Source organism: Perissodus microlepis, chromosome 11, assembly GCF_051167445.1.
Source record: "Perissodus microlepis isolate ML-2025 ecotype Zambia chromosome 11, ASM5116744v1, whole genome shotgun sequence".
Lineage (NCBI taxonomy): Eukaryota > Metazoa > Chordata > Actinopteri > Cichliformes > Cichlidae > Perissodus > Perissodus microlepis.
The window spans coordinates 26303860-26318104 of record NC_140471.1 but is presented as its reverse complement, the minus strand read 5'-3'; the positions used below and the strand labels follow the sequence as shown (position 1 = coordinate 26318104).

The following is a 14245-nucleotide window of genomic DNA, read 5'->3' as shown; positions in this document are numbered from 1 at the left end:
CTTTATCCACTGGTGTCTGGATTTTCACTCAAAACAGCTTCTTAATGGAGAGTGAAATCAATGGAGCAATGTTAAGTGTTTAAAAAGGAGCAGAAACCACTTACTGGCAACCTGGACAGGGAAATCAACTTCGGATCATTCAGAGAACGCACTTTTATTCTCAAAAACGCCTGTCTCTGCAAAACCTTTCATTTTAAAAGCTATCAGAATCTTAATCAAGTCTATACAGAGTGTGCCCCAGAGTGCCCCAGTCAGTGGGCAGGTTTATATTCATTAATGCGTTCAATCACTTTGAGCCATAGACTTTCATGTCCTGACTTCTTGCTTCAGTGGAGAAAAAAAAAGCAGAGTCCCATATGCTTATAGTGAAGTCTTTTCATATAGGAATTACTCAATCTTCCATTGTATTTGGGTAGATATCGGGTCTGTGGTGTAGTACTTGACACGTTATATGGGAAAGATCCCCAGCTTGAGACAAAGAGGAGACACAATCCCAGCCTCGGGGACTCACAAGCTTGTGCTGATGAATGGGAGGGTTGTGTCAATAGTACCTAGAGTAAAATCTGTGCCTCAGGAAATAAAGGAGCGGTTGAAATTACCCAATTTTATTTGGGTAGATCAGAAATGAGTATTCTTGGTAGGTTAGTTTGTTGGTGAAGGATGGCAAGAGTAAAAGAGTTTATGAGATGGTAGTGAGACCTGTTGTTATATATGGTTTAGAGACAGCGGCAATAACGAAAGGGCAAGTTGTCACGCTGGAGGTGGAGTAAAAGATGTTAAGATTTTACTGGCAGAATGGACGGGATTAGAAATGAGGATATCAGGGTGACTCTCAGTTTGGAGGCAAGAGTAGAGAGGCGATGGTGGATGTGCTGGACGAAGGATGCTGAAGATTGATGCTTTCAGGCAGGAGGACGTGCAGATGGTTGGCGTGACAGAGGAAGATGTTAGAGATCGAGTGAAATGGATGCAGGGGATGTGCTGTGAGAAACTGTCATGTTCTGTGTTTTTACAAGTTGAGCTAACATGCTATAATGTTCCAAATTTACCTTTACAAATTATGATGTTGTGTGACAGTGACAAGTTGTAAAACACAACATCATCCCCATTTTAAAAAGCTCTCTGAAACTGGGTAAAGGGTCAAATTGTATGTTATGGATAAATGAAAACTACAGTGTCTTCAGTTCTATTATTTCACTATGTAAAGGGGCATGAGATGGTGGCTTACTGTATTTAGAAATACAATAAATTATCGGGCAGACATTTCAACGTACCAATTGTGTGGTGGAGATTAGAGATTAGAGACAGACCCACAGAGCATTTTACAAGTCTGGGTTTTTGATACGCTTTGTATCCTATCTTTGAATTTGCACACACATCTATAGGACCTCTCGCATCCAGCATGTTTAAAAAAGGTAACAGCATGTCCTTCTGCACTCAAAACTATATCAATCAATCACTCTCTTGCCTCCTCTTTCATGTGTGCACACACTTCCACTACGGCGTGCCGTTTCAAGTCAGTTTGATGAAAGCTCACATGAGCCACTGCTCCTTTTCTTTATTGAACTGCTCGGCCCAGCGGCGGGTCAGCTCCAGGTAGTGATCAGGCCCATGTGGCTGATAGTCCAAGTAAACCCGTGTCACAGTTTTTTTAGGCACAGCCCTTTCTATCTGCGTCCCCTCGTGCCATTCATTAAAAGATGTTATGGTGACAATCTCTGGGCGCACGTTGAGTGCCGCCTGCAGGGCTGTCTCGTAGTAACGTCCGTTCACCCTGTTGCGTGTGTTGTGGTTGTTCCATGGCCGAATGCTGGTGTCAATATAACCAGGCCCCACGCTGGGGATAAAAAGGAGGTTGTTCCCATCGCAGAAAGCTTTGATGGACTTCCAGTTCTGGTGAGAAGAGCCAAAGGAGAAGCCATTGGAGGCAAAGTAAGTGTACATGCCATCGAAGCCGCCTGCCAGGATGTCGTGCTTATGACGCTCCTCCACAATCAGGGCTATAAAGACGGAGTCGTAAGCTGACCCGCGCACACTGTGGGAGCCAGTCGGTGTCAAAAACTCAGACCAGGACTCGGGTGGAGTTAGGTAGGAGTCATAAATGTAAAACAGAGGAAGACTCTTCCCTGTGCTGGTAGTGAACTTGTAGAACGCTCCGTGGTCGCCATACCTTAAAAATAATATAATACAGAACATTTAACAACACAACAATAAACCCTACCACTGAGACAAAGAATAAAAATATTGTATACCATTTCTTACTTAAACTGAATATCTTTTCAAGGTTTGGGACTTCTGAGTTAGTAAATCTCCGAAAGGTCCTCTTTTTCAGAGCAACCCCACATGTTAAAGTTAAAAGTTAAAATGGCTTTTGCTTGAAGAACTCATCCATAAGTCATGAAACTGGCTTTATATAAGCTGAAATGCACCCTAAAAGTATTTCAGTGTCGTAACTGCTGTTTTTCTTGCTATGCATGCAATCTTAATGGCTTTCTATTTGAGTTGACTCAGCGATGAAGCACAGCCAGACATGCACCCACCTGTCAATGATGTACTTGATGTTGTCATGCACGCTCTGATCGTTTCGTCCTCTGTATGGTTGGATGTGGAATGCAACCTGGGAGATGATAAAGCAATATGCATGTTCATTTTCATTCATTATATAACTACATTATTAATTTATGTATCATTCAAGGTCAGCATTTACAGACGACCTTGAGAAGTATTGACTAAAAGTCAGGCGTTCCCAGGGGGAGATTCCTCATAGAAAGTTGACGAAAGTGACAGTAACTTCTCCTGGCTTGTAATCAAAGTCTGACATGTTTCTAAGACAAAAATAATTCAATAAGGCCTCAGTCACACAAGAGTAAAAATAGGACCACAACCTCCATGCAACCAGGGAAAGGTGGTTGGCGAATGATTGGATTGATTTTTTTTGCTATCTAGTTCAAAGTAGTTGGAGAGACGAACCATTAAGTGTTTTCAGAGAGAAACATGCATAAAACCTGAACTTTCACTGTATTATTTTGTTACTTGCTTCTTATTTTTCCATCCATCCATCCATGAATCCATTCATTCTCTTATCTTCATCAGGGTATGATAATCTGATGATCTTGGTAAAATGCTTGTTGTTATTGAAAAGAACTAGCGGTGCCAGTTTGCTTATAACTGTATAAGCAATACATTTTCCACATCTCAATCTGACCCAGTCTGTGGCTGACAGTGTTGCGTTTAATGCATGGATTCCATGTCTGGTTCCAGTACACCACTACAGGTCAAGTGTGGATAGCAACATATTTGCAACAGACAACAGATTCGAGCTTTATCATCATTAATCACATTATTATCTCAATGAGATTGTTGGTGTTTTATCCCCGTTTTATCACTGTTTTGATGCACCAACATGGGTTTGAAGATGGTGACTGAGCGGTCTCAGACCTGGTCCCTATCTTTGAAGTAACCATATTAAAAACAACGAGATCACAATTTGATTGGGCATGGATGCAACAATGTTGGTCACACCGCAATTCCCAACCACTGTTTTTGTAGTCTGATGGTATCACAGCTCATCAGACCTCTGAGCCCCTTTTCAGGAAAATGAGTCTCACAGTTATAATTCAGCAAAACATGTTAGTCATGCACCATTTTGACCTTGTGCAGCCCCAAAGCAATGCGTGGCATCAGGAGTCTGGTGCCTTTACCCTTGTACCTTATTACAGACTCACTGCAGTTTTCTAAAAACCCTTTAATAAGGCTATAACACTAAGAGGGCTCACCAACACAAATGTTACCCACTTACATGGACATCAAAGCACCATGTTTCCTCACTGCTCCGTGTTCACGACAAAATCTGCTACACTATAACTGTTTTTCAGCCTGAGTGGTCTGCCTCTGGAGACTATTGTAACACTCACAGTTAATGCGTCTGTTAGAAATGGCCGTTTACAGTTCATGAACAAACGCAGCAGAGGAACAAGGGATATGAAGTGACATGTACACAAAAAGTGCTTAAGTTGAATATTTTAAGGTGCGCCTGGAGAATTCAGTGACTTTGAATAATGCATGATCAAAGAGAAACACCACTTTTCCAGCACTGGACACTCGAGAGGAACAATGTGAAATGAAAATGTCCTTTTTGAGATGATGGAAGCATCTAAAGGGATGTAGGCTGCCATTGAGTAAGCTAAACAAAGATGCCTTAGCCCACTTTACATGATCCAAGTCTTATCTTTGTTAAAAATACAATGCTTGCAAAGCTCCACTAAAATATAGAATGGCATTTCACCTACTTGTTATTGGAAATAGATGTATTTTGTAGTTTTTCTATAAGATCCATATTGTTGTTATGGAGTTAAGTGTAGAGTATTAACGAATTAATGGATATGTGTCCTGGACGGTCGGGATGGATCCAAATAACTGGATCACTTCTGCTACTAATAATGATACTAAGTGCTTTTATGTACAAAAAAAATGTCAATTTTAACAGTGTAAGGGGCACTTTGTTTTGCAAAAGAGTCATTTGAAAAGAGATTGAGGAAGGAAGGTCTTGGGCATATGAGTAAATCATATTCTAAAATCAATATTTATGAAGCTAACTCTCTGGCAGTAACAGTGAGAGAAAATGATGGAGACAATAAGATAGTACAGTAAGATAAAGCCACAAAAAAATCTATGAGATATTACAGCTCGTGAAGCTGCATGATTATAACATGATTATAACAGAGGAAAATAGATACTACATCAGAGTGCAGGCCACTAGAAAACTCATTTTCCCCAACGCGCTGGCTGATTACATTTTTGGTAATTTAGAAGTAAATGAGACATAGTCAACGCATTTTAATACCTCATAAACATTGACAGTGCAGTCTGGAACAGCCCCGGTGTGATTTGTGCTGAGCAGAGTGAATTTAGTGGCATGTCATGCAGAAAGCGCAAAGGGAAGGATATGCACCAACACAAAAATATAGGTTCAGACCTTTTCTGACAGTTAGATCAATTTAATATCACTTTCATTCTAGAGTGAGTGAAGTCGGTGGATATACACCGAGGTTGTACAGGTTTCATGTACGAAAAAATGTAGCTACTGAGTGCATCGGGAAATAAGGAAGTGTGGCTGATGCCATCATAGGGCACCCATGGGCCATATTCCCCTGTGTAGCTTCATGGCCTACTTAGGAGATAGAACTTTTGCACCCCCTCAGGGTGCAGATTGTTCACAGGCTCAAACTGAGTCATGGGACCCATGATGCACATATCCCCTCTGTTCTTTTTCTCCTACCTCCAGTTTCCAATAATCCCCCTACCCTGTCCCCACCAAGCCGCCCCCACCCTGCCCTGGGCAAAAGGACTATTTCAGCTCCACTTCGAGCTGAGGTCAAGCAGCAGCACTGCTGTGGAGGCTCATGTGATATGCTCTCCAACATGAGCCGTGTGTGGGTGCTACTGAGATGCTATTCAACTTATATAATAAAAAGTACATTGCTTTCTTTTGCAGCATTACCCGAAGAGGGGTCAGTGTGTTTTTAGCAATGTGGCGTGGGATTGCTACCAGGATGGAAGCTGGATTTGTTTTTAGTGAGCTTGCTCGTCTCCAGTTTCCATTCACCTTCAGTCTAACTTGTAAATGTTCAATTAGGTCAAAAGCTGTATGCAATTCACTGTATTCCTCTTATCTAAACCTCCATCTATCTCTTTGGGTTCATATAAATGTGTTGTCAGCTCAGCATTACATCCTGCTGTCATGGAGACAGATCATGTCACTGGTCATTTGTAGCATTTTCCTTGTTTTTTATTTTTATTGATAATTTTACTGCATGTTTAAATGTCTGAATGCAAACACTTCTTTGATTAAAAAAAGCATGTTTTTTCAATAATTTCTTAATTTTAAAATGTACGTGTCATATTATTTTTCAGGCAAAAATGGTTCCAGCTTCTCTGATTTTATATTTTCTTTTTTGTTTATTCTTCTTTGCTACTGAATACTTAAAGGTTATGAGTAAGTGTCCCCTAATGGGTTAGTCTGTCCATGAAAATCTTGGAAAGTTAATTTCATATTCATCAGTTACGAGTGCCAGACTCCTCCTCAGTTTGGAGGATTGCTGCTGCAACATGCAAGACAGCTCAGGTCAAGAAAGGACAAAGGTGGAAACCAAGGTACGCATCATAAATACTGATAGCTCATTACTCCTGGAGGTTCCTCCCTTTGTGATATTTTTTTGTCTTTTTTTATGAATGTATTTTTCTGATATCATACAGTAGACTATCCAAGGTGGTGAGGACTCAAAACAAAACTGCTAATTCGCTCATGCATTTCTCAGATAAGCAAGCAGCTACTTTATGTGAGCTTCTTGAATCCTGATCTGATACATTTTTGGCTGCTGCCACTGCCCTCTGTGGGACCATCCATCCTCCTCACTTGGGCTTCCCTCCCACCTTTTGTCCCGCCTTTCAGTGGAAAAGAGCACAGAAATGATTTAAGGTTGTTTTTCATCAGAGTTCCAAATTATCAGAGCCAACGTTCTTTACCTTGTCAGCATTTTGCTAAAAATTATGCAAGAGGAAGCAATCCAAAGATAAATGTAGCTCTGTGCAGACATAACAGTTTAGGAAAAACAAGGAGAATTGGAAGAGGATGCTTGGAAAGACTCCGCTCAACTCTGAATTATTTCATTCCAGCGCTTTCTGGAGACTGCTCTGATTGTGACCTTCTGCGCGTTTTCATTAAACACAAGGATAAGCAGCTCGTTCTTATTTCAGTAAGATACTGTTTGATACTGTGTCACAATCTGTTTTTCCACGCGTGCTTTTATGAAAATGCCAGTCTTGCTGGGTGGATGATGACAATAAAGCGTGGCATTAAATTCTGTCTATTAGCTTCTCTACTGACAGCATTATGTGTAAAACCTCATCAACTCAGCCATGCATGTCTAATCCCTGCATTCTTGTCTTGCCCTTGTAGAGATGCATTATTTCGTTGCCTTCAACCAAACAGAAAAAACTCCCCAGTATGATATTAAATCTGACAGGCTAGCCTGACAACTCTTCTGCCTCTCATCGGAGTTGTTTATAGTGAGAATGAGGCCAGTTTGTGGCCACATCTCTGCTGAAATCAAATTATGTTATCTGCACAACAGAATACAAACACCAGCATGATAATAACTTGTGTTGCAATACTGATTTGTAATTAACCTCGGTGATAACTTTTGCAAATTGTAAATACAACTTGTGAATAATGATTTTTGGTCTTGTGCATTTAAAGGTAAATATACTTCAAGAGGCTCACATAAATATTATTACATGTGTACATATTTGTCATTTTTAAACTGTAAAATTTTTCAATTATAAAAATATTCAATTATAAATTACATATATTAAAAAAGAGCAACAAAATGTCATATGATATTAGAAAAATGTTCTGTAATTATTAAGATGATTAAATTAATGAATTAGATGTACAAATGCAGTGGTGTATTATTAATGGCACCTGCTTTAACATGGGAAAAGTCCTCAGATCTTGGCCCTTAAGTCATTGTTATTCTTCACATTAGAGCATACAGACCTGAGAACTTTCTTAATTTATTTCTAGTTCCTTGTTCCGATCCACAGCACTGCTGAAAATCCCGTACTGCTAGCACCTCACTCTCGTTCCCCTTCATTGTCTTTCTTCGCCCAATCCCTCCATTCGTATTTGGTAAGCATCTGACACGAATCATATCTGATTACAAGCAAACACTGGCTTTAATAAGCCTTCAATACAGTGCAGCAGGGGCACCAACACAGACTCAGCTATGTCCGCTGTCATTTTCCAACCTAATTGGCAATTGGTCATGTGGTTTTACCCACATTCTGCACCGCCTCCCACGGCTCTCCACCCCACTAATGTGTTCAAGAGTTCATTCAACAACTAATCCAGCGGCAACAGCAGCAGCTCTTTGACACATTTTATGCTTTAATGCTAGAGACGAAGTCACTGCAGCTGCAAGTATTCCGAGTCAAATCCTGAGTAGCAGTGAGCAGCTTTACAGGATGCAGCACAGCAAGTTGAGAAGGCCTTAGCACCCACAAATTCCACACATAACACTGGTTCGAGATTACTATCCTAAGCAGTGTTAAGCTCTTCATATGCCTCCGTGAAAGACCAGTAATCCTTCTTTTGGTCCCGTGTCACTGAGGTTTTAGAAAGGGTAGTGGACAGAAATTCCAATTTTTTTCACATTTGAGCCTCAACTTTGGCTCTTGCAACAGTTCAAAATAAAAATAATAAAATAAAAAATAGCTGAGTTACTTTAGGTCTGTTTTGCTCATAGAAATCATCAATTGTAAAGACTTCTCTTTTGAACCCACAAAAGCCAACACAATGAGCCACTATGAAAGACTGTAAGCAAGCCTGCACATACTAACGACTGTCTACGTAGCACTTAATGTCATGTAGATAATTTTGGGTGTTTAATCCACTCTGCAGAGTGAAACTCCACAGACACAATTCAATATGGCTCATTGTTCTCAGTGGAGTACTTCAGGGATCTGAGTTTGGGCCTCTTATGCAAATAATTCAAGTGTAGCGCATTCAGAACTAATACAAATATGATAAAGTGTTGTGTAATTATGGACATATTCTGCCATATACACTTTGCAACCATCAGCTCAACTATTTCTAAGTGTAAATGATAGATATGAGGAATTCTTAAGATACTTTGGACACTGTTACAGCTGTTAGGAATTAGGAGAAGCCTAGCTGCTGCCATCTGGCCTAGATTCTTTATCGTGGTGATTTGCTGTACATTAATCCATCAGCACAGTATCCATGCATGTTGGGCAGTGGCTACTGTTGTGTAGTAGTACTAAATTGACACTATGCTTTCCTTTTGAGAGGCAGTATAGCCATATATATATTTTCTTTTTGTTATAGTCTTTATCTAACCACAAAAATGCCCTATTCAGGTTAAAAATCTCCTCTGTAAGTGATTTGGTCAAATGAAATCTCTAGAGATGCATCTCCTGTATTTCTTAAAGGACATGCAGAATAGCTGCTGAGTGACAGAAATGACAAAGTCACTGGTTTGTTTTCCAGGAAGTTATAGTCCTAAAGTTAGAATGAATTTCATAAATCTAATTTCTCTAACAGAGTTCAAAACTACTGTAAACTCTGTTGTATTTCTATATGATCTGAGCTTACTTTAGTTATACTTTTATACTTTGGCAGTATTGTTATATAGTGTGCTATCTGATTTCCTTTTTATTGTTCTGTCTTTTAGAGTTTCAATAAAGGTCAATGAAGAGGAAAGAGAAAAAAGTTAATGTTTAAAATAGATGATTCATCTAAGAAACATCTCTCTCTCACACACACACACACGCACACACACACACACACACACACATATGCACACACACACACGTAAAATGTGCTGACACTGCTTACCTTGAGGTTGTGTCTATATGCTGCATCCAGTACAGCTGGTACCAAATCCTCAGCAGGTTCCCCGTTGTCATCAGCTACTCCAGGAGGATACCAGGACAGGACCAGAACACCTAGAGGGAGATAAGCACTTGATCAAAGATACGAATTAACACCTCAGAGCACCGTCATCTTCTGATGGGAACATACAAATAAAATGTATATGAAGCTCTAACAATATTATTGTATGGATTGCTGAAATGATGCATCGATTTCAAGCTAACTGTGTTTATGTGCAGTTATTGTTGTCTTGTAGTAATGTTGCTTTCTCTGCGATCATCCTTTAGTGTCTCTTTGTGGTTCACAGCAATACAGTACATCCGCTGATCTATGGAGGACAGTTAATTTTTTAAATGAATATGTACTTGTCATCTTAGGACTATTTATTATGCCTTGTTTTAGTGGCAACAGTTTGAGCGTGTGACAGCTCATAAATTCATAAACTCACGCTGGCTGAAAAATGGTTTTCTATCAGCCACAGCGGTGCCTGGCAAGAGGTAGGAACTGGCACACTGTATATGCACTCACAACTAATTTATTAAACTCATGTCCACTTGCTGTGGAGCTGTGGAGACTATTAGATTACAATAGCCAAACATGTCTTTGTGTATCAAGAAGACGGCTACTGCTATTCATTTTAGTGGCAGGAAATCAGTCACCAAGTCAAGCAGATCTATTTACAGTTGAGTATGAGGTCTCTCATTAAATGGAAGGTTTTAACTAAGCAACTTTGAGCTGGACCTCCCAGGTTTCAGGGTTAGATGGCCTTCTCATCACTCAAGCCGGTGTACAGTAACCTACTGCACTGCAGGACAGACACATCAGGGCCTATCATGTGTTGGCTGCTGATGGCTGACACACTGCGCTGTTACTTGACACCAGGGAACAAACTTGTACTGAATTTAAGGGAGCCATACAGTTCTTTGATGAGACTGCAACACAACTATTATCAGTTCATGACATTTAAAAGAGATAAAGGTACTTGCAGAGATACTTTGGGGCTTGGTGATGCTTTAATACTAAAGTAGTATAAGGTTCAGTTTTAATATAGATAGATAAACATCTTTAAAAACATTAGATTGCTTCTGGTGTACACCTAATGAAGGATGAAAGCGCAGCAGCAGATATTTGGGAACCAAGCGTGTGGGGAGCTGTCCAGTATATGTGTGGTGCTGAAAAATGTGCCGATCTCCTTCAGCAAAAGGGAGGCAGCTTTGTGCTTACAGAAGCCACATTTCTGTAAAGCTGCTGAGCACAAATAACAACACTCAGCTCTTTTTTGTGCGTCTCTCCGAGAATTTCAGGGTGCCGGTTTGCATTTTTTTTACAGTACCTGCTGCGGACGCTCCGATCTGCTCCATGTGGGACTCCAACACATCCGGATCCCGCGAGCTGTACGGATTGAGTTCGGGGTAGAAACTGGAGCCGATATCCTCGGGCGGCATGTGTTTCCCTCTCGGGTAGCTGGATGCGATCTTAGGGTCCCAGTGCGGGACTAGGATGTGATCCCAGTGAATGTATTTACCGTCCATATGTGGGTTGCCGTACCACATATAGTAGAAAATATGAACATCATAAAATATGGTCCCCTCGGGGCCGGTGTTAGACAACACGGCTTTGGCGTTGCTGCCAGGCGGACGGGCTTGACCCGGGGAAGCGGTCCCATCACGGGACACTGAGCGCCGGTCCATCTTTCCTCCGATCATCGGCAAGAGATCCAAGCCCGGAGCCAAGTCCGAGAAACCGTCACTGGGCTTCAGGGTCCTCAGTCCCATCATGGTCCCAAAGATGAACAGCGTGAAAAGAAACAGAGCTATGCACGCTTTCCTCCTCAGTCGTGCCATGGTTGGCTAGAGTGGCAGGAGCTGCATACGGCGCGGACGGAACCAAGAGCGCAAATTAAACCTGCGTCCTGCTTCTGCGGCCAGATGGAGTTCACCACAAACTACGAGCTACTCTCCGAAGTGTTTCTCGTCGCATCGGCTAAAGGACGAGTCTACATGATTGCACTCAAACCAGAGAGGACTACCCGACGTAGTTGATTAAGGAATTTTTAACTTTCTTCTGTTCCGCATTTCGATGAGCTGCGGATTTTTTTTTTATCACTGCAACGCGGATCTATACCTCTAAGATAAGCCCGAGCTACAATTTTTTGTTTTAAATGCCACAGGCCAGTTATTCCTAACTTAAGACTCTCCTCTCATATTTCTTTTCCACGCTGTCACTCACTAAGACGCTTCACCGCTCCCGTGGACCGGCCCCGCCCATCAGCTGCTCCATCCACCTGACTTCCGACAAAAAACGGTGTCTAAACGCAGGGGTGATGCTCTCTGTTGGTCATGCCCGGAGAGGCTTTAAAGCCTCCGTGCTTGGTTGGCTGGTGTTTTCTTATGGATGCCAAAGAGGCGGGACCCTTCTCGTGCACCGTTTCTAAAGTTTACTCAAAAAGAAAAGACTAAAAAACAACATGGTTATACCCGTTATATAGCCTACTGTTCTTATCAACAGGTCTGAGGCCACAAGACTATGACTCATCTCTTAAAGGTGACATCAACTACTATTTTCTCATAAAGTTGTTTTCACAGTTAAACCTAAGGTATTAGATTTTTATTTATTTTAGTCGGCACTTTGAACTGAGACTTATACTGACATCTAGTGGTCATTTTATAGAACACATAACACTTTGTGTTGTGCTAAAAAGTGATTTCTTATGTTTGTTTGTTGTTGTTGTTATATCGAATACCTTTATTTATATTGACAAATAGACTGTCGTAAATAGGATTTATGAAGGACTGATCTCTCAAGAAAAAGACATCTGTAATTCCAATGAGATTAGTCTTTCACTCTTTCTTTATTTTCTTTTTACAGGATAAATAAAGGATAAAACAGTCAAAAAGATTCATGGCTTTTACCTTGTGATAGGAATGTTCTTCCTACCTCAAAAAGACTTGCTATCATTCACGAGAGATATGTTGGACTTTTTTTTTTGACAAATTATAGACTAACACGTTGTTTATAACAGTTTGAATCTGGCAAACACCGGAAATCCGTTTTTGGCAGACGAGAAATAGCAAAAAAGTATGTTTTGATGTGCTTGTAAAAGACGGATAGGGAACTCATTAAATAAATGTGGCTTGTTTTCCATTTTTTTAATTAATAATGTAAGTAGTAGTAATAACAGTATTAGCTGTTGTTGTTGTTGTTGTGTAGAGCTTTTTTTTTTGGGGGGGGGGGGGAATTGTAAATAAACCTTGTCGCAAATATAATAAAGCGCCTCCTGTCGTCAGAACAAGGTATCTTTGCGCTCTGTTAGGCTTTTGGCTGGCATTCAGTTATATTGTCCAAAAGCACTGTCTTTCGGTCATGCTATTAGGTAGCACTTAAGGCTCTCTTACTCCACTATTGGAAGTTCTGACGTCCTGACACTTTATTAGATTGTTTTCTTTGCACAAGAACTCCAACATGAAGTGGCAATAAAAATATTCACGGCCTCTGTGATCATTAGCCAAACCTCTATAAAGATAAATGTAATAACAGTTAGTCAGTTAGTGAACTAGTTAGCAAATTATGCAAAAACATACAACTCGTGCCTTCGACCTATACCACTAAAAACACATTTTTCAAACGAAATTACAAAACTAAAAGTAAAAACTAAAATAAATACTAAAATACTGTTGATTAAAAAAAAGAAAAAGAAAAAAAAGAAAATAAACGTAACCACTGATTAATAATTTTCTTCTCTTTCTTTCTTTGAGCATGAAGTGCAGCTTCCATATTAAATTAAAATATATTATCCTGGGGCCACAAAAACACGTTTTGTGGGTCCACAAGAGGTCGTTGTGGTAATTGTGATAAACTGGGAGCCACAGCCTCCTCTCAGTCATCAATCACATATTTCCATTTCAACAAATAAGTAAGTAAAATACAACAGAAAACGGGTATATTCAATATTATTTAGTATTACCAATTTAGGCCAAATTAGTGACAGTAATAAATCGTTTTTATTCAGCAAACACACAAATAAATTAGCAAATGCAAAACCGTATCTTTTATATTTGTTGGTGTAGCATAAAGCAAACGAATTACAATTTCAAATACATCCATGTGTCCGTGTTTTATAGACAACAGTATAATACATGTAAACGAACTTTGCCTATCTTATCTGTCATTTCCAAAACCTTTGTAAATGTAACAACACATAAACATCACCAGTAATACGTTAATAGCACCTTTTCAATCTTTTTATTTATTTTTTATTTATTTATTTATTTTTAAATTTAGGCTGAGATAAATTTGCTTATCCCCCCTCCTGTCTTTAAAGCATCACTCATTTTACAAGGACGCAATTCAACGACACACTTAACGTGATGTGATCGATCACTATTGAGCCATGATTTCGTTTTATTTTCGTGAGGTCGCCTTCTTTTTTTCTTTCTTTTTTGCATGAACTGCTTTGCATGCTTTTGTTAAATCCGAGTTGTTGTTGTTCTCTCTCTCTCCCTTTTTCTTCTTCACGCCTTCACCTTGCTTGTTTGACTCCTTTGAGCTCTTCCTCCTCTGCTGCATGTGGAAAAAAACCGTCCCCCACTCACAATTTCATCTGGATTACCATTAAACCCTCCTAGGAGAGCAGTTACAGGAATCTCTGATTATAAGGAAACCAACACACGTGAGAAGTAATATGACATAGATATAAAATGTAGATATTAAAATCCATTATTATTATTATTTTTTTTTAAAGAACATCTCAAACTAATTGCTTCAAGTAGAGTGTTATACACCATTTACTTC

General features: G+C 39.9%; 1 protein-coding gene across 1 annotated transcript; it reads right to left on the bottom strand.

Moving 5' to 3' along the window:
• Positions 1-124: 124 nt before the first annotated feature.
• LOC146378046 (glycoprotein endo-alpha-1,2-mannosidase-like protein) lies at positions 125-12702 on the bottom strand. The gene is made up of 4 exons (XM_084943778.1): positions 10788-12702; positions 9419-9528; positions 2541-2617; positions 125-2170 (listed from the first exon to the last, which is right to left on the bottom strand). The coding sequence occupies exons 1-4, from the start codon at positions 11296-11298 to the stop codon at positions 1534-1536; spliced, it is 1335 nt and encodes a 444-aa protein (XP_084799904.1). The 5' UTR covers positions 11299-12702; the 3' UTR covers positions 125-1533.
• Between the last annotated feature and the right edge of the window lie 1543 nt (positions 12703-14245).

Coding starts and splice junctions, on each gene's coding strand:
- LOC146378046 (XM_084943778.1), bottom strand. CDS start 11,298: ATGGCACGACTGAGGAGGAAAGCGTGCATAGCTCTGTTTCTTTTCACG. Junction 9,529..10,787: donor GATCGGAGCGTCCGCAGCAG/GTACTGTAAAAA, acceptor ATCTCCCTCTAG/GTGTTCTGGTCCTGTCCTGG. Junction 2,618..9,418: donor CATATAGACACAACCTCAAG/GTAAGCAGTGTC, acceptor ATCATCTCCCAG/GTTGCATTCCACATCCAACC.